Raw genomic sequence first — 18,039 nt, 5'->3', positions numbered from 1 at the left:
AGATTGTTTCTCAGTCAGTTTTCCAGAAATGTGATTACGTGATATAAATTTACATAAACTGCAATAAAGGATTTAATGCAAGTCTATCTCAAACTAGAAAGAAAATGTAGATCATCCATCTTGTAATCTCAGCTTCACTTTGTCCAACTTTCATGGGCGTATGGATGTGTAACACAAAGAAGAAGCACGTACAAAAACAAAATATTTTATTCAATTTGTTCATTAAGATTATTATACATTTTTGCATTGAGACAAACTTCATTTTGGTAGGGTGAGTCGTGTGTGTGTGTGTGTCCGTCTTGACGAGGATCTTGGCTGAACATGTCGAATGCTTCCATACTCAAAGACACCCTTGGTTGAAGATTTTGAGAAATGTACACTTGCCTGGAATAACCGTGTGATGAGATCAGAGCAACAGTTGCATTAAAAAAGGAAGACTGCTTTAAAAAAAACAACACACACACACACACACACATGAAGACATTCCAAACTATACAAACAAGATCCGGCAGGCCAATGTTCTGAGAAGAGGTCAGGCATGTGTTTGAGAAGCACTTTTTGGTTGAGCTTTGAGGCAATGTTAGAGATGGCCTTGCTGGTGATGAGCCCATATGTTAATGTTGTCATGTCTGTGTGTGTGTGGATGTGTGAGTGTGAGTGTGTTTTCAAGGCTGTGTGTATGTGGAAAGCAAACGTGTATAAGAAGCAATGAACTGTATATGAGATGTACTTGCAGCTGCTGTGTGTGTGTGTTTTGTGCTCAAAAGGAGAAGTATTTGGTGAACCACTCCTGCTTCAGCCCGTCTGTCCCCCTCGGCTCCAGGTACGGGCCCCTACAAAACACACGTGACAAAAAGGTTAATTCGATAAAGTGCTACATTTTAGAGCATTTTTATTCTGTTTAAAAAAACAGGTTAAATACACACCCCATGTACCGTGGTGCTGGCTTATAGGTAAAAACCTGGGAAAGCTGCACACTAATTGAATTCTAAACTCAAATCTGAACAAATACAAAGTAAAAATGAGTCATTTGAACTGATACCTTCCACGAGGATATAAACAAATAAAAATAAATGAAAGTGGGGACACATCAACAGAGTAACATCTGTTAATCGTACAAAAGGCCAAATCTCTTTGTCCGTCCTAATGGAAGTAATTAGACCTGAATTGGAAACAGAGTGAATATTAGTGACCTTATATGAAACTACAGTCACCTGACAACACCTGGCCACACAATGTAGAACTTGACAATCACGGACCAGAAAGGGAACCACCACCCAGCTGTTGTACAATGAGGTGACCATGACCTCCATCACTGAAATCTAATCAATCCACCTTTGAGTCCAACTGAACAATTAGACCCAATTTGAAGAAATTCCCTCAAGGTGTTCCTGGAATATCAAGTTCAGAATAATGGGACAGACAGAAACATGAAGCCTGTTGGAGGAATAAAACTACATGATAACAAAAAAGAGTTTTTTTTATATCTATAAAATACAAGTGAGGGTTGGTGTGACAGTAGATTCTCCTGCAGGAAGCTGCTAAATCAAATCTCACACTGCTGCTGCTGCTGCTGCAGTAACTTCATGAAGGGTCAGAGTTGATTTTAGCAAAATCTTTAAATAGTTCTTTATTTTTAATTGGTTAATCCATCCTTTCCTTTTATGCAGCTTATTCAAGACAAGACACATCAATCAAATTAATGATATAATTAGAGATTAGATGTTATATACTGCAGGGGAGTACTGAAAAATGTGATATAATATTGTTTTTGCAGGTTTTCCATCATACTTTCACACTTTGTCCTGTGAAACAGATGTTGAATGGTTGTGGTATAAAAAAGTGCACACTGTAAAAATGCTGTTTAAGGTCAAATGAAAAAGTGAAATGAGAATATACAAAATGTAAAAACATGTTTAAATATATATATATATATTTATATATATATATATAAAAGTGGGATTGGTTTTAAGTTTCTAAGATTCCAAGTATGTTTCTTGTATGTTTCTGGTAGGTTCTTGTGGATTTCTCGATTATGTTCGTTTCCATTTCCTGTGACTGTGTCCATCTTAATATGTTGAAATAAATGCATCAGAGTTACGAGTGTGCAGCTTCCCCTTCTCTTCAGATCTCTAACATCACAGTCAACAACCTCCGTACCTGATTGACTGGGCCTGCAGGTGTGCGTGGGGCTCCTGGCAGGAGGGGGACACGTATCGGATGCCCGTCTGCGGTGACGGGCAGACGGGGAGCGGGGCAGTGGGCGCCGGGGTCGGAGGGATGCAGGACGTCCGGGATCTGGTGGAGCGGGGGAGGGAGGGGGAGGCCTGCTGGCCGAGGGAGAGGGAGGTGTGCTTGTGCGGTAGGGAGGAGGTGGAGTAGTGGGGGGAGGTCTGAGGTTGGGAGGTGGACTGGTGGGGGAGGGTGGAGGACGAGTGCTGATGGACGGAGGAGGAGGAGGAAGACGACGAGGAGGACTGTGGGAGGAGGATGGTCCTGTCGTAGGTGCCGGCGCTGGGGATGCTGGTGACGCGAGGTGGAGACTCCACACGTTTCCTCTGTCGGAAGAACAGAGTTTGGTTTACTGTATTTTCAATGATGACAAAATCACACAAATTACCCAAACAATGTACATTCTGTTTATATGAATTTATACTTTAAATCTATATATACTCAAAATACAGAGAAGTGTGTGACGCTGCAGGAGAGTTTTCCTTCCTGATACCTTGACTCTGATACCTGGATTTTTGTGTATCGGTCGATTCACTGTTCGATGCACTGATCCGATACCAGTTCATTTGAAAATAAAGTCTTGCATACGTTCCCTGTTTTACTTGTAGGACTCAAGCGTGAAATATTGCCACATTGCCGACATTTCAGCTAGCTCCGGCTAACTCTACACGACCACAAATTACTTCTTCTTCGCCACTATATAAAAAGGTACAGCACAACTGCCATTTTGGAGCAACGAAGAAGTGATTTCCACTTAAACTTTAAAGACTTGGTATCTGATCGGTACATATGAGCACTTGCCGATGCCTGACCCGGCATTATGGCAGCATCACTGCTGGTATCAGTATCAGAACATCTCTACCTTTTTCAATAGATTTCAATATCATGTGCAATATCCCATATTGCTTCCATTATCTTTTTTTTTACCTTGAAGCAAAGCTGAATGTATTTACAGTTGTTTACTACTTTCATAGTGTCAAAGCTGTGGTGTGCAGGTGGACCCAAGTTCAGTAGCAAAACAAAAGCCCCATTTAATTAAAGGCAAGGGTACTTACAAAAACAAAGTCCAAAAAACAATAAACACTGGAAACTAGAAAAGACTCAAAAAAAGCTAAATTGAAAAAAAACATAGAAAACACCAGGAACAAGAAGACCCTGGAAACATGGCAGCAAAGACTGTGACAAATGAACAACAATGAGAAGACGACAAACTGACAAGGGAAGCACAGAGACTTATATACAAGGGAGGTGGGGCTGATTGAACACAGGTGAAAGACATGAAACACATTGCAGACAAAGACAGGAAATAAAGCTACAGACACACAAGGAGTAAAAACTTCAAAATAAAACAAGAAACACAAGCAAAATGTCCACAAAGAGAAGTGTCCAACAAAACCCCCAAACTCTGTAGTCCAGAGTCATGACATATGGTTTAGATGGTGCATAATTACGTGTTTTCATAATTTCATTACATTATTCTTGAGAAAGGTTCTCTGTATCTGTTTGGCTAAAAGTAAAAGGTGAGTAACAGCAGTGTAGTTGATGGTGGTTTAACGACAACTCGTCGCTCTGTCCACTATGTGAACTTGTACATTTTTCTGCCTCGTGCTGCTTCAAAAACAGAAGTTGGCTTCAGCCCAATGAGCCCTTCTGGCTGCAAGGAGGCTTTTTTTGATGAATACATCATGTGCATGAGCCGAACAGACAAACTCACCCTCATGGTTGGCGTGACGCTCCCGGGGCGGGACTTGCTGTCACGGAGCCTGAGGGTGCTGCTGTCCCCGGCAACGGGAGGGTGGAGCTGCAGCTGATGCCTCTCTTCCTGCAGGGAAGGAGGACGAGGAAGGACTTTCATTGGCCTTATTCACAGTTGGTGTTGATGTTGTGTAAGAGTCGTATCTGGGGGGTGTACTTGTTTGCTGCGCCTGCCTCATGCCTCACAGATGGTCGACACACACAGCACTGTGGCAGAGGACACTAGAAAAGGCAAGTTTCTCCTTGGCAGGCATGACGGCAGAAGCTAAATGAATACACTAGTTTTTATCTCACACTAGTTTTCACCATGTTAACTTACTGCTGTTGAAATTCAAATAATCTCAACTCAAGGTTGTTCTCACTATCTCTGAAGCTTTTAATCATATCACAGTTTTCCTTAAACTTGTTTTCAAAGAAACATTTTTGCATGTTGTTTTTTAACTGTGTAGTAACAGTTGAGACACAGATGAAGACAGATGTGTTTTAACCACCAGGACACCTATTTATATATTCACAATTCTTGTTTGAAAAATGAATGAAACTGAGTAATGAAGTAGTTTAAATTAGTTTTCTCTGGATCAACGAACTGATTAATGATGAATGAAAGTAGTTATTTGAGTTCTACAAATGCAATAAGACTGGCTTTGTTATATTATATTTATTTCTAATTTCTCTATGGGAGGAGTCGGCTCTATCAACTACACAGGCAACACTTGTGAGTCCAAGTCTTTTCCTCGGATTCGAATGATATTGAATATCGTCAGACTTATCTTTTCACAGAGCGTCCTCTGCAGTGATCAGAGGAGCAGAACGCATTACAGGTTCTCACCACTAATCGTTTAATGAGCTGCTCTCTCTCCGTCAGTCTCTCCTGGAGTCTCCCCAACTGCAGGTCGTCACATCGCGGCTCCCTCCTCCTGCACCGCTCCTCCCGCTCACGCAGCCTGCAGTTAAATCATATACACAAACAGACACGCACTTTCTCACATACCCGCACCGATGTTCAGTGTTGTGTGTATTCAGTTTGAACTCTTGCGCTCCCACGTGCTTGTCCTCTACTCACTCGTTCTCCAAGGCCACTATTCGAGTCTGCAGGTGTGTCTGGGCGCTGCTGTACTCGGACACCAGACTCTGCATCTCCCTCTTGTGCTCTCTCCGGATCTCCTCCACCTCCTCCCTCCTCTTCTCCTCCTCCCGCTCCTTCTTCTTCTCCTCGTCCACCTCCTCTTCCTTCACGTCCTCCTCTTTCCGCTCCTCCCAGAGTTTCTGCGACTCCTCCAGTTTCTCCATCTCCACCCTCAGCTTCTCCACTTCCTCCTTCAGACGTTGTGCTTCTTCCTCGAGCTGGGCGTCTCTCTTCTTCCTCAACTCTGGGGTCTCCTCTTCTTTCTCCTTGACTTCAGGATTCTTCTGCACTGATCTGGGAAGTGACAGGAGACACAGAAGAAGAGGGATGTAGAGGAGAAGAACGGGAATGTAATAATAAAGGAACATTTAAACTGTAAACACTGTAAACATTGAAAGCTGTTTGCATTTAGTCTGTAAAAAAGCTTTATCATTGCTAACAGAAATACCTCTGATGATTTATCCTGTTTATTACATCTACTGTTACAAAAGTACAAAAAGGCTGAGATTATATTAAATAAAGCAAACTATCCATTGCTCTAGTTCAAAGTGTTTGTTGTCTTCTTCATTCAAGAGGATGGTCTTTCATTCTGAGAGTAGGACTTCTTGATTTCACGCTCCCTGCTTGTGCTTGGATCTGCTCTGCTTGTGCCCAAACTGTGCCCTTGCACTCAGATTTCCAGCGCTCCAGCTTCAACTCCTCTCCGTATGCAGCTTCTGTGCTCGTGTGTAAATAAGTCCTGCTCTCAAACTGAAAGACCATGCTCTTGAATGCAGAGTGGGAAAAAAAAATACACAGAATAGTTCTACATACCCTGAGAAACTACAGCGAGGAGATGGTCAAAGACTGGAAAACAGCAGCGAGAAACATTGACTGCCTTTGTTTGAAGTTAGAAAATAAACCAGCACCTCTAAAGCTCCCAAATGACTATTTTTACTGGGCCTGTGAGCTTCAGAGGCGCTCACAAGCAAATTTGTTTTTCCACCAGCTGTTTTTCAGTCTTTCACTAACAGACTGTGGCTGTGACATCACACAGACATAACATCCCCAAATTCTAAAAAACTTCCAATCTGGTATGCAATTTAATAGTTTATCAAGAGTCAATGCGCAATAATGCTAAACATGCAGCTGAATGAAAAGTGCATATTTTATGCTTTTCTTTGTCTTTTATAATTACTCGGTTTTGGGTTGTTGATTGGAAGAAAACAAGTAATCTGAATACATCCCCTTAATGAGCATTTCACAGTTGTTGTGACATTTAACTGAGAGAACAGTCTCATCAGATTAATCCATAATGACAAATCCAAATCGTTTTCTCATGTGTGTCCTTCTTTCTTTACCTCTCCTTTAATTGCTTCTTGAGCGTTGCATTCTCTCTCTGAAGCTCCAGCACGCTGCAGCGACTCTCATCCAGCTGTCGCTCAAACACCTGATACTGATTCTGCTGCTTCAAATCCTGCACACACACACACACACACACACACACACACACACACACACACACACACACACACACACACACACACACACACACACACACACACACACACACACACACACACACACACACACACACACACACACACACATATATTGAATACACAATATTTGCGGTAATTCCAAGATCTAGAATTCTGTTATATTGACTCACGCTGCTGCAGATAATAATGTACACAATAGAGGATTTTATTCATATTGTTGATCATGATCCTCTCTTCCCTCCCTCCTTCATCCCTTCCTATTCCGTTTGGTGCATACTTCCTGTATGTCTCATTCTATGTATTGTCTGGATTGCTTTGGGTGGAATGACAGAACAGCTACCCTGAGTCTCCCGTCGCCCAGTCACCACTGCATCCTCCTGGACCGGCCTATCATGAGACGCATCTTCGCCTCGACCCCTTCCCTCAACATCCAATATATCAATTTCCATTCAAACCTTTTGCTTGTATGTTCACATATACTGTTTATACCTCTATGTTCGTTCTTGAAGGGTCGGTCCTTAACACACTGAGAGTGAGGGGTGTGTGTTTATTTGTGAACAAGTGTATCTGTGTGCATGTGTGTCTGTAGGAAAAGTAATAGTGTTATTGCAGTGTGTGTGTGTGTGTGTGTGTGTGTACTTGTACAGATATCTGTATGACCTACAACCTACAGAGTAAGGCCACTTTGGGAAAGGGAGGACATTTTGGCCGGTCCTCACTTTCGGACCCACCTTTAATGGGCTGTTTGAGGGTTAAGACTTGGTTTGAGGGTTGGGTCAGGGTCAGGGTCAGGGTTAGGGTCAGGGTCAGGGTCAGGGTTAGAGGGTCAGGGTGAGGCATTTAGATGTGATGGTTAAGATCAGAGTAAGTGTTAGGGACTGCATTATGCCAACGAGTGTCTCACTAAGCTAGATGTACAAACGTGTGTGTGTGTGTGTGTGTGTGTGTGTGTGTGTGTGTGTGTGTGTGTGTGTGTGTGTGTGTGCTTCACCTGTTGCAGTGCCATCATCTGTGTATGTGCCTGTAGCTGAGCCTGTAGGTCCTCTATCTGCTGCATGTGTCTCTGGGTCATCTGTCTGCTCCACTCTGTGTGCTGCTGGGTCAACTCTGCACGCTGCTTATCTGATATCACACACATACACACAAAAAAATCATTTTGGCCCACTGTTACAGGTACCCTTCTGCTGTTGCCATGGTGATGTGTATCCATGGCAATAGCAACTTCACTGTTGAATTCATAATCTCCATGTGTACATCACTGTGTGTATGTTTGTGTGTAGTTTCTAATTTGTACGTGCAGCTGTGTACGTGTCAAACAGAGTGTGTTGCCGGCTGTGTGCATTTGTGCTCATGCTTGTGTGTGTGTGTGTGTGTGTGTGTGTGTGTGTGTGTGTGTGTGTGTGTGTGTGTGTGTGTGTGTGTGTGTGTGTGTGTGTGTGTCTGTGTGTGTGTGTGTGCATGTGTGTGTTACCTAGCTCCAGGTGGTGCATTGTCTGTAGTCTGTTCCTCTCAGACAGCAGATCTTCTTTCGCCTGTCTCTCTAATGTCTGCAGAGCCACGGCGTGACTCTGTCTCTCCTCAGTTAAAGACTGGGTTTTGGGCTCCTCAAACACATAAACACACATTTCTTTTTACATTCTCTATACTCACTAAAATCTTTGCGCTAAGATCACTCACATGTACTCAGCTAAAATGCACACGCTCGTAGAATAACATAATGTTGCCTCTCCAGCTCTCCAGCGCTATCATCAAAGCCACTAAATTATTCATTACAGAGAAAACCTACGAAGAAGAGTGCACACAACCTTTGAAGACGAGCTCTGTACCTGCAGCAGATCCCTCAGCTTTTTGTTTATCTCCTTGGTGTCCTGGACCTCTTTCCTCAGCCTGTCAATTTCAGGGTTGCCGTGGCAATCGTCTCCCTGGCCCGCCTTCTTTTTCTCCAACTGCATTAGCAAGAAATCGTCAGGAACATCAGGACTAATCCCGAGCAGTGAATTTGCTGCAGGCATTGAATTAAATTGAGATGTCGCTTTTGTTTTAGAAATTGCAGATTCCGACAGCTTTCCAAAAAACAAATAAATATAGCAAAAACGCCATTGTTCACCCAAAATAATGCTGATGGAGCTAATTAAAAGAGTACTCGAGCGACTTCCATAAGGTTTGAGGACACTCAAGGCTGATTTCTGTCTCTCTGTAAAAAATGTAAAGCCTCCGAGCCAAAGTCACGACCCCCAGGTCACATCATCCGGGTTATTTTCATCATGAAACAGTTTTCACTAATAAACTGATGCTGATGAGTTAAATGTGTGGAGTATAACCATTAGTTTTTTTACAAGGCATCCGAATGCAGAAAATCATCTGATCCTCATGTTGTTTCAAAGATTATTGGGAAACATTTGCAATCGTACATTAATTATCCAGGCTTGATGTGGCTCAGGATGTAGAGCAGTCGTCTATGTTATGTTGATTTCAGTTGTTCAGGGTCTATTTTGTTAATTTAGCTTTTTCACGTATTGTGTGTATTGTCTCTTGTTGTGAGCCTCTCTAACCCAGGACAGCACAACATAGAGTAAAGTCAGAGGAAGATCAAACAAATTCACCACATGTTTGCGTTATAATACCATTCTATACAAAACCCGTTCTGTTGCAGTATTGGTAGAAAGTAGAGTTAGGAAGGTAGATAGACAACAACTGGAGGAAGGAACATAATATCTCTACAATGTTTTCAATCTATTTCTCCAATGAAGCCGCTCCCCATGAGGACTAATGGTACCACTGATTATAATACTCAGATATGGCAATACATTTGTCAGCTACTTAACGTTTTGTACGGCTCATCGTACTCTTCATTCCCTCACCCTGCAAGATTTCCCTCACAGTGTATAAATCGTAAGGTTTCTGGTTCAAACCCAAGCTCTGCCAGAGAGCGAGTTGTAATAAAGCCAAGCTACGGTTCAGTCAGGAAGATTTTCTTCATGCCTCCCGCGTCACATGCACAGCTCCCGCTATCTCCAGGCTCCACCAGCTTATTCTCTCTTTTCGTCCAATCACAGCCTGACACGCTAGCCTTGAGCCAATCACTTGTAAACTATCAATGTTTAAAAACGCTCTACTCCCCCTTCTGTCATTTAGTTGAGTGACCCACCTCTACCCCTGCACCACCTCAACCCTGGGGATGACTTATTCCACTCAGCAGCAGACGTCCCATCTTCATGTTCCATTCCTCATCACCAGCACCAGTGTCTAGGCCCCCCCGCCGGGGGGGAAGCCTTCACCATATATCTGAAGCACCTAATTCATAGGACTGCTTACAGTGCATTTTACTTCCCGCTGGGGTCTATTCCTCTGTTCACAATAAATTGAATTTCATTCTCATTTGCTTCTCCTGATTAAAATCTCCTTGAGCAGGACATTGAAACTGAAACTCTGAACCCCTAGCTGCTCCTCATGCTGCGTCATCAGTGTGTTAATGGGTGAATGAGACACAAGTCGTATATCAGCATGGCTGCAAGTACCAGTTCATAAAGAGCACTCACCTCGGTCAGCTGACTCTGCAGCTCAGTCACCTGGGTCTGCAGCTCCTGCTCCCGGTTGTGCCATCTCTGTTCGCTCTCGGCAACAGCAGCGTTCATCTCTATCCTGAACTCCGCTCGGAGACGGTCCTCGCACTCTGCCCTGCAGGCACGCAGCAGAGCAGGAAGAGAGGCTGAGTTAACCTACATGCAAAACTGCTTTTTTCTTCCACTTGCTACATAAAGGTGCTGTCAATTTAAAGTGCCTTGTTTTCGTATGTGTCTACCTCAGTTTAAGGGGATTGGTGTCACGTCTGGTTGATAGGATGTGCGTGGTAGTAGCCTGATTATTTCACAAACGTCCATGCAAGTGGAAAACCCAGTTTGCTTTGTCACATTAAAAGACTTAAACAATCAGGGACATATTAAAATATTGAACAAGCTCACCGGTTGTATTATTGGAGAACAAAGCTCAGCTGGATTTTAATAGTTTCCACAAAATACTCAAGAACTGGAAAGTTAACTTAACTTGTTTGAAAAATGCATCATTATCTCCACCAAGAAGATTATGTTTTTTCGTCAGTTTGTTAGGCAGCAGGAAAACACACAAACTACTCAACTGATTTCCATGATATTTTGTGGAGGGGTGGGGTTTGCCCCAAGGAAGAAGATACAGGAATTGTTTCTCTCCTTTTCTCTTTCTTTAACAATGCAAGTGTTTTTTCAAAATTTTCATTGATTTCACAGAGAATAATTAATGGATCTTAATTACACAAATTCAGGCATGTTTAGGGGGTTGATGTTGGATGTGTGTGATTTGGTGCATAAATAAAAATCTGAATCCATTTTTAAATGTGGTTTTCACTAGTGGACTGTTGGGGCTTGGCGGAGGATGCTCTCTCAAAGTGCCCTTCTAGTTGGAGAAGAAACCTTAGCTGGATTTCTATTGGAAATAGTGTCTTTCCATGGAAAATACCAAAGAACAGGAAAGTCACATCAGATTGGAAGCTTGTTTGAAAAAGGCATTATTGTCGCCAATGATATTATACTATTATACTATAGGAAAACTGCACGTGATTTGGTAACTTTAGAGTCATTAAAACACTTGAATGAAAGTAATCAGCTATTTTATGCATTATACCCTGATATAGAATGAAAAGGAAACTGCCTGATATGAAGAGTCACTATATAAGACACACAGAAAGACTAAATGGTCTTCTGAAAACCATTTAGGAAAATGTTTATTTTGATTGTGATATTAATTATAATATTATTGATGTATGGACATGGTTTAATGGTTTGTGTATAATCGTTTTGCCGGCAAAGGAAAAAAATGTCGCCGGTCGTTGTGAGCACCAATTCCAAGGATTCGCTTCTTAACTGTGATCATTTTCCTAGTGATCATTACAGAGGAGGGCGGGGGGAGATCACAAGCAGAGTAAAGACCTTGTAATGTGAGTCTAAGCGATTCTGGCGGGCCCTGCGTTCACTCCGCTACCTGATCCGGTCCTCAGTGTGCCGCTGGCCCGGATCTAGGAGACTCCTCTCCGTGTTCAGTCGGCTCTGCTCCAGGACTTTCTCCTCCAGCCGGTGTTTGTCAGCTCTCAGGGACGCGACCTCCCTCTGCTGCCTGTCCCGCTGCCTCTCAGCCTCCTCCTGAACCCGGGCGAGTCGACTCCGAGTCTTTTGGAGCTCTTCCTCCTGACGGGAGCAGTGTGGTCCGCATGAGGGTGCGGCTTCAGGCGCCACTCTTTCCTTCTTCTCTTGCTTTTGGATCCCTGACTCCAGCCGACAGATCTGAGAGCACGGAAACAATTGAGCGTTTTGACTTACAAACAGGTTTACCTGGTGTTATTTGAGCTGATGGAAGCTCAGTTTGACCTCTGACCTCATCGGTAGAATCTTTCAGTTTTGTCCTCAGCTCCTCTTGTTCCTTCTCCAGTCCGCTGCGTAGCTCTTCAGCGCGTCTCCTCTCCTCTTCCGAACGTGCACACACCTTCCAAGAATAATTATCATCATGAAGACAATTATTACATAAACAGTTTGTCTTTTTGAGCCTGTTAATGATACTAATTAAAAATGGACCATATTCACATGGCAGACATTTTCCCTTGACATCATGACCAGGGTGGGAAGCTGCTATTGTCTATGGCCGGTGTGTGAACATGGTCTATAGCTGTTTCTCAATTCAGGGGCTGCATCTTTCGATTGCATCCCAGCGTAGCGACTAGATTGTCCCATTTCAAAGGCTCCTGAAAACAACAAATCCGTCCTTCCATCCCCAAGAAACGAAGACTCCAGTGGGTGGATCCTTCCCAACCCAAACTATCCCAGGATTCATTGTGCTGCAGTGATGAGCCATTCTTCAAAGAGGTAATGGTGATGGTGAGCGACGAGATGTCCAGTGCTTGAGTATCACGCTTCAACTCAACTGAACAGCTAACGGTGCACATGTTAAAAAGCCAAAGGGCATTAAAACTTTCTCTGTGTTTTCAACTTCAGCTCTGTTGCTAGGCAGGACAAGCTGGGGACACCGATCACGGATATCCTCTCTAGACCAGACGTCTCCTTTCGGTTCAGCCTTAGCGTTCTAATCGGCCAAGGAGGCAGTCTTCGTGGGCCGGGTAGAACGCGTCCCACCAAGGATGCAGTCCCTGAATTGAGACACAGCTACTGTCTATAAATCATAATGAAATCCACAAGAAGTCTCAAAGGAAAAGTAATTATGTGCTAAAAATCTATTTACATTTCTACACTGAGAGCAAAAAGTATTAATGAATCATGCTGTTTTAAAACAGTGTTTCTCAGCCTGGGGGCGAGACAAACCCCCAAAACGGTCACAAGATGATTAACAGGACAGTAGATACGACCAGAAAAAAAATGCAATTGCTGCACAATTGCTTTATATACATTTGTCTGGTATTTGCTTTTTGTCTCACTAATTACTGGAAAATGTCCCCTCTTCCGGCCTCTGAAACATTCAAATACAACAGAGAGAAAATGATTAATCTCCTCTGTTTAAGGAGCCACAAGCCCAAAACGTGTCTGAAGCTTTTTGCCGTCACGCGGATTCAGGGCAGGGAGAGTATTACTGTCGCAGCTGTGTGACAGGACGCGTGGCAGCTCATCCCCGTATCCAAAATAATTACATCCCAAGTCTGACTGAAAGTGAAACTAAAATAATTAAGCCTCTATGAGCAGGCTGCTGTGGAGAACAGCAGGCTATTTTTAAAATTCTCATACAAGAGAACAACACGGCAAAAACTGTCCTCTTCTTTTTCTAAAGAGCCTCACTGCCATTAAAAGAAAGACAAAGAGGAAACTTATCTTTTCATGATGTCAAATCTCTACTAAATTAAGATTAACAGTGTATCACAGTATTGGTTTCGAAATGTAGTGTAAATGGTGAATGGGATGTAGGCATATAGATGTATTGCAATCTTACAGACGACTCAGAGCTTTACATTCTCCCATTCACACCCATTCATACAGGTAATAGTTAAACAGGTTGTCAGCTTATTTCTACACCTGTAAAATAATTTTCCAGTTTTGCACCTTAACCTGGGATGTAAGAAAGTACATTTACTTAGTTACTTTATTTATGTACATTCTGCATGTATCTGCACTTTACTTGAGTAGATGTTATTCCAGGTACTTATTACTCCACTACATATATCAGGAATTATCTGCATACTTTCTACTCCACAACATTTTTTTCACAGCACTGTGTTACATGAACACTGTGTTTTTTTACATTGTTAAAAGTAACCAATAATGACAGGGGAATTGGTTCACTGATCCAATCAGAGCAGGCAGGTAACATTAGACCCCGCCTCCTGCAGCAGCATCCCCTGGTAAAAAAGAAAAACCTGAAATGGCTGAAGAAGGCGAGACTCAGCCATCATAATGTAGTAAACCACTACATTAGGCAAGTGTTTAATACTTTTAATACTTAAAGAATATTTTAAAATAAGTAGTTACATACTTTAACTAAGGTAGAAAAGTTAATTTGGTAGCTTTACTTTTACATTCAGTACATCTATATATTTGTACTTTTACTCAAGTAAAATATATTTTCTCCACATCTGCCTGCTGGTAATCTTAATTATTGTGTGTATGTATAGATGTAGGTCTGGTAGATGCTGTATATGCCTAAACTAACTATTCTAGCAGTGTTACTAGTTAAATGGAATAAACGCTCCCTCCCCATGATGTGCGGACAGATGCTGACCTCTTGATTCGTCTTCTTCTCTGAGCTCAGAGCTTCCTGGACGCCGTGCAGTTCGGCCGCGTGTCTCCTCATCACCTCCTCTATCGCCTTCCGCACCTGCTCCTTCAGCCTCCTCCTGTCCTCCTCCGCCTTCTCCACCAACCTCCTCTTCTCCTCCTCCAGCTTCTGCTGCACATTGGCCTTCTCCGCCTCGACCTGCTCGATGCTCTTGTCCAGCTGGGAACGGACACGGACCCTCTCCACCTCCAGTTCTTTGCACTGTCGGTCCACCTCTTCCTCCTTCTCCTGACGCAGGCGCTCTTTGACATCTTCCCCTTGTTTGTGCAGCCATTCCTTCTCCTCCTCCCTCTCCCTGCGCATTCGGTTTCTATCCTTCTCCAGCTGGTCCTTCTCACGCTCCCTCTCCTTCTGCAGGTTCTCTCTTTCTTTGTCTATCTCCTTCTGCAGTTTGTCCCTCTCGTCGTCTGCGTGCTTTTGGATGCGACGCAGCTCCTCTGTCTGGGCTCTCACCATTTCTGAACGCAAACTGGACAGGGCCTCGGCGTGCTATAAACACACACAGCAAACACTCAGTGGCCACTTTATTAGGTACAACTGTGCAGTCTGATGTAATTCAATATAATCACACAGCAAAGTTAAGAATATCCCAAAAATGTTAAAAAAACTAAATAAATATATGTTTATTATTGAGGTCAGGGTCAAAGGTGGTGTTGTATGGGCCAACATTATATTCACCTCACCTAGGAGGTTATGTTTTCAGCTGTGTTTGTTTGTTAGTTATTTAACATGATGACGCAAAAACTACTCAACCAATTTCCATTACATTTTGTGGAGGGGTAGAGCACGACCCAGGGAAGAACCCATTAAGTGTTTATGTGGATCCAAATCAGGGGCAGATCTAGGATATATTTTTTCTTTTTTCTTTAACATTGTGAGATAAGACGTTTTTCATAATTTGATATTTCAGGGAGAAATTCATGGATATTTGGAGTGTGTGAAATTCGGTGGAGATCCCAAAAATCTCAATCTGAATTTAGTTAGAAAACACAAAAACTCTAGTGAATGATTAGGACTGTTGGGCTTTGGTGGAGGTTTGCACTCTAATGCATGCTATTGAGAAGAATTTCTACATTTTTGTTCTCCATATTTACATATATGTGGAGGGCAGACTATTGGAAACACATCTGGATATAATGCAGTGCATTACAACATTACAACTAACTATAACCTTGGTGCTTAAACGTATGAGAGTCTAAAAATCTGAACTTTTGAGGCATAATAAAAATAGACTTAATGGCAGAATAGAGAGCACGCGGAATGTAATATTTAATATGCACATGTAACTGCACTTTATTAATTTGTGTGTGTGTGTGTGTGTGTGTGTGTGTGTGTGTGTGTGTGTGTGTGTGTGTGTGTGTGTGTGTGTGTGTGTGTGTGTGTGTGTGTGTGTATGTGTGTGTGTGTGTGTGTGTGTGTGTGTGTGTGTGTGTGTGTGTGTGTGTGTGTGTGTGTAACCTGGCGTATCTGCCGGGCGTGGTCACTGTTTCTGCCGCTGCTCTGCAGCTCCAGCTCTCTGTTCCTGCTCTGCAGACGGTTCACCTGACTCCTCAGCTCCTCCACCTCGGAGCACACACACACCTGGCAGCGTCCGCGGTTCAGCAGCTCCTCTAACACACACATACAGAACACGCAAACCAAAGTGAACACAGAGACACACACACATGCACAAGCATTTATTGATTGATTATGCATAACAGAAGCAGAATGGAAATACAGCAGAGCAACACTGAACGAGGAAAGGTCGAACAAACTAAAATCGTTCTCGTGCTATGAATAAAATTCTGGGTGTTTTTGCTGACTGGGTATGATGACACTTTGATGAAACTGTTTGCCTTAGTGGAGGATGAATAATGTGCATTTGTTGCATTTTCTGTATACACTTTATTATAATGACATGAGGTGAAAACGTAATTAATTCTGCGTCAGAGAGTATAATGAATAACGCTCTGAGTGAATCTCTGCGATGTGTGAGCTTTCTTCAGCAGACAGGTAAGAGGACAGGTGGACTTGCAGACACAGGCACCGGGAGACATGCCGAACCACTACCTGCTCGGCTCTGCAGCTCGTCCTCCTGCAGCAGCAGCCTCTCCTTGGCGACCACGAGCTCCTCATCCGCCCGCTTAGCCACGCCCTCTGCCTCGGACACGCGCTTCCGATCCAGCTCCAGCTCCTCCTCGAGGTCCTGGAGGGGAGTCACAAGGACGCAGGAGGGAGTTAAGTGTGAGGAGGGTGATTCAGGGGATGTAAAAGAGCACAGGTTGGACAGGAGAGAAGAAAGAAAAAGACAGATGATAAGAAAAATGATAGATAAATGGATGGAATGAAATGTGGTGAGTCAGGAAGCGATCTCTCCCATCTGTGAGTCTCTAATGGTCGGATGCGAGGGCTTATGTCAGCTCCGTGCCAGCTCTCACAGGGCTTCTTAATGCTCATGCGTGAGGTGGTAATGGTGGTGGTGCAGCGAATCTCTCCTGCTCAAACTACTCATTAGCAGAGAGTTGGCAGAGGGAATAGCACTCAGGGAGCGCAGCAAGTGGTTAGACAAGCAGGATCCACCCGCTCTCCTCTCTCCGTGCTCCCTGCTTTCCCATCAACATGATCATTAGCAGGGTGCATCAGAGACAGGAAGCAGCAACATTTTCATTTCCTTCCAAGTAAAAAACATTTGTTGTGAGCGTGTGTAAATACCTGTATCCGCTCTTGCAGTTTCACCGTGCTCCTCTTGCTCTCGGACAGCCTCTCCAGGTGACCCTCCACCTCTGCCTCCGCCCTCTTCACTCGTTCTCTCAGTGCACTGTGCATACCTTTCTTCTCCTCCTCCTCTCTCTCCTCCCACCTCCGCCGTTCCTCCCTCCACTCAGCCTCCATCTTCTTCCTCATGTCCTCCTTCTCCTCGTTGAGATCGTTCATCTTTTGCTTGCATTGCTCCTGTTCCTCCTTCACCGCACGCCTCTTGCTCTCCTCAGCTCGAGTGCCCTCCTCCCTCAGCGTCTTCACCTCCTCCAGGAGCGCCTTCACCCTCTCCAAGTCCTCACGGTCCTCTGTTTGCTTCACCTCCTCCTCTTTCTTTTTCTTTTCATCCTCTCTTTGTCTCTCCTCCTCTCTCCTTTTCTCTTCCTTGTCAGCGGCTTTGTGCAGCTCCTCGCAATTGGCATCCAGCTCCTGGATCTGCTCCTCTGCCTTCTGAAGCTCTTTGCTCAGCCTCAGACTCTCCTCCTGGGCAGCACCGATCTTGGCCTTGGCCTCCTGGAGCTCTTCCTCCGCAGCCTGGAGCCGTTCCTCAAACCTTTTCCTCAGCTCCACCTCTGTCTCACGCTCCCTCTCCTCGGCGTGGATGCGGAAGCACTCGAAATCTGCCTGCACCTGGAGGCACAGAGGACGACATGTTCCACAGTGCACTTACACACAGTGTAAACTCAGTGCTTAATGAGTATTTACGTCCCTGGGTTACTGGCTACGACATCATTTTCGTAGACATCAAAAGAAATTATGTTTTTCTCCCAAAGAATCTTTCAGGATTCTTTGGTCTCTGCTGACATGCTGACGCAGTTAATTTGTATTTTGTAGGGGCACAAACTGCTGTACTGAGATGTAGGAGCTGTGCAAACTACTGGAGTGAACAGTGTGGACAGGGAGTTA

At 43.8% G+C, this 18,039-nt stretch overlaps 1 protein-coding gene across 2 annotated transcripts in view; it reads right to left on the bottom strand.

Moving 5' to 3' along the window:
• Positions 1-191: 191 nt before the first annotated feature.
• The window catches only part of fam184b (family with sequence similarity 184 member B), a 28,063-nt gene continuing 10,215 nt past the window's right edge, over positions 192-18,039 (bottom strand). The window contains exons 3-18 of one of the 2 annotated variants that reach the window (XM_035174427.2): positions 17,089-17,763; positions 16,447-16,582; positions 15,856-16,007; positions 14,341-14,886; positions 11,998-12,105; positions 11,608-11,906; positions 10,134-10,272; positions 8,421-8,540; positions 8,066-8,198; positions 7,586-7,716; positions 6,454-6,569; positions 5,051-5,407; positions 4,817-4,943; positions 3,947-4,054; positions 2,161-2,558; positions 192-833 (exon numbers count right to left, since the gene is read on the bottom strand). In XM_035174427.2, coding sequence (XP_035030318.1) covers positions 761-833; positions 2,161-2,558; positions 3,947-4,054; positions 4,817-4,943; positions 5,051-5,407; positions 6,454-6,569; positions 7,586-7,716; positions 8,066-8,198; positions 8,421-8,540; positions 10,134-10,272; positions 11,608-11,906; positions 11,998-12,105; positions 14,341-14,886; positions 15,856-16,007; positions 16,447-16,582; positions 17,089-17,763 — 3,618 coding nt within the window. In that variant the 3' untranslated portion in view covers positions 192-760. The remainder of the gene's footprint in view (positions 834-2,160; positions 2,559-3,946; positions 4,055-4,816; positions 4,944-5,050; positions 5,408-6,453; positions 6,570-7,585; positions 7,717-8,065; positions 8,199-8,420; positions 8,541-10,133; positions 10,273-11,607; positions 11,907-11,997; positions 12,106-14,340; positions 14,887-15,855; positions 16,008-16,446; positions 16,583-17,088; positions 17,764-18,039) is intronic. The other variant, XM_035174436.2, reaches the window with a different exon arrangement.

The sequence above is a fragment of the Hippoglossus stenolepis genome, chromosome 2, assembly GCF_022539355.2.
Source record: "Hippoglossus stenolepis isolate QCI-W04-F060 chromosome 2, HSTE1.2, whole genome shotgun sequence".
Taxonomy (NCBI): domain Eukaryota; kingdom Metazoa; phylum Chordata; class Actinopteri; order Pleuronectiformes; family Pleuronectidae; genus Hippoglossus; species Hippoglossus stenolepis.
This window is presented reverse-complemented; position numbering and strand designations above follow the sequence as displayed.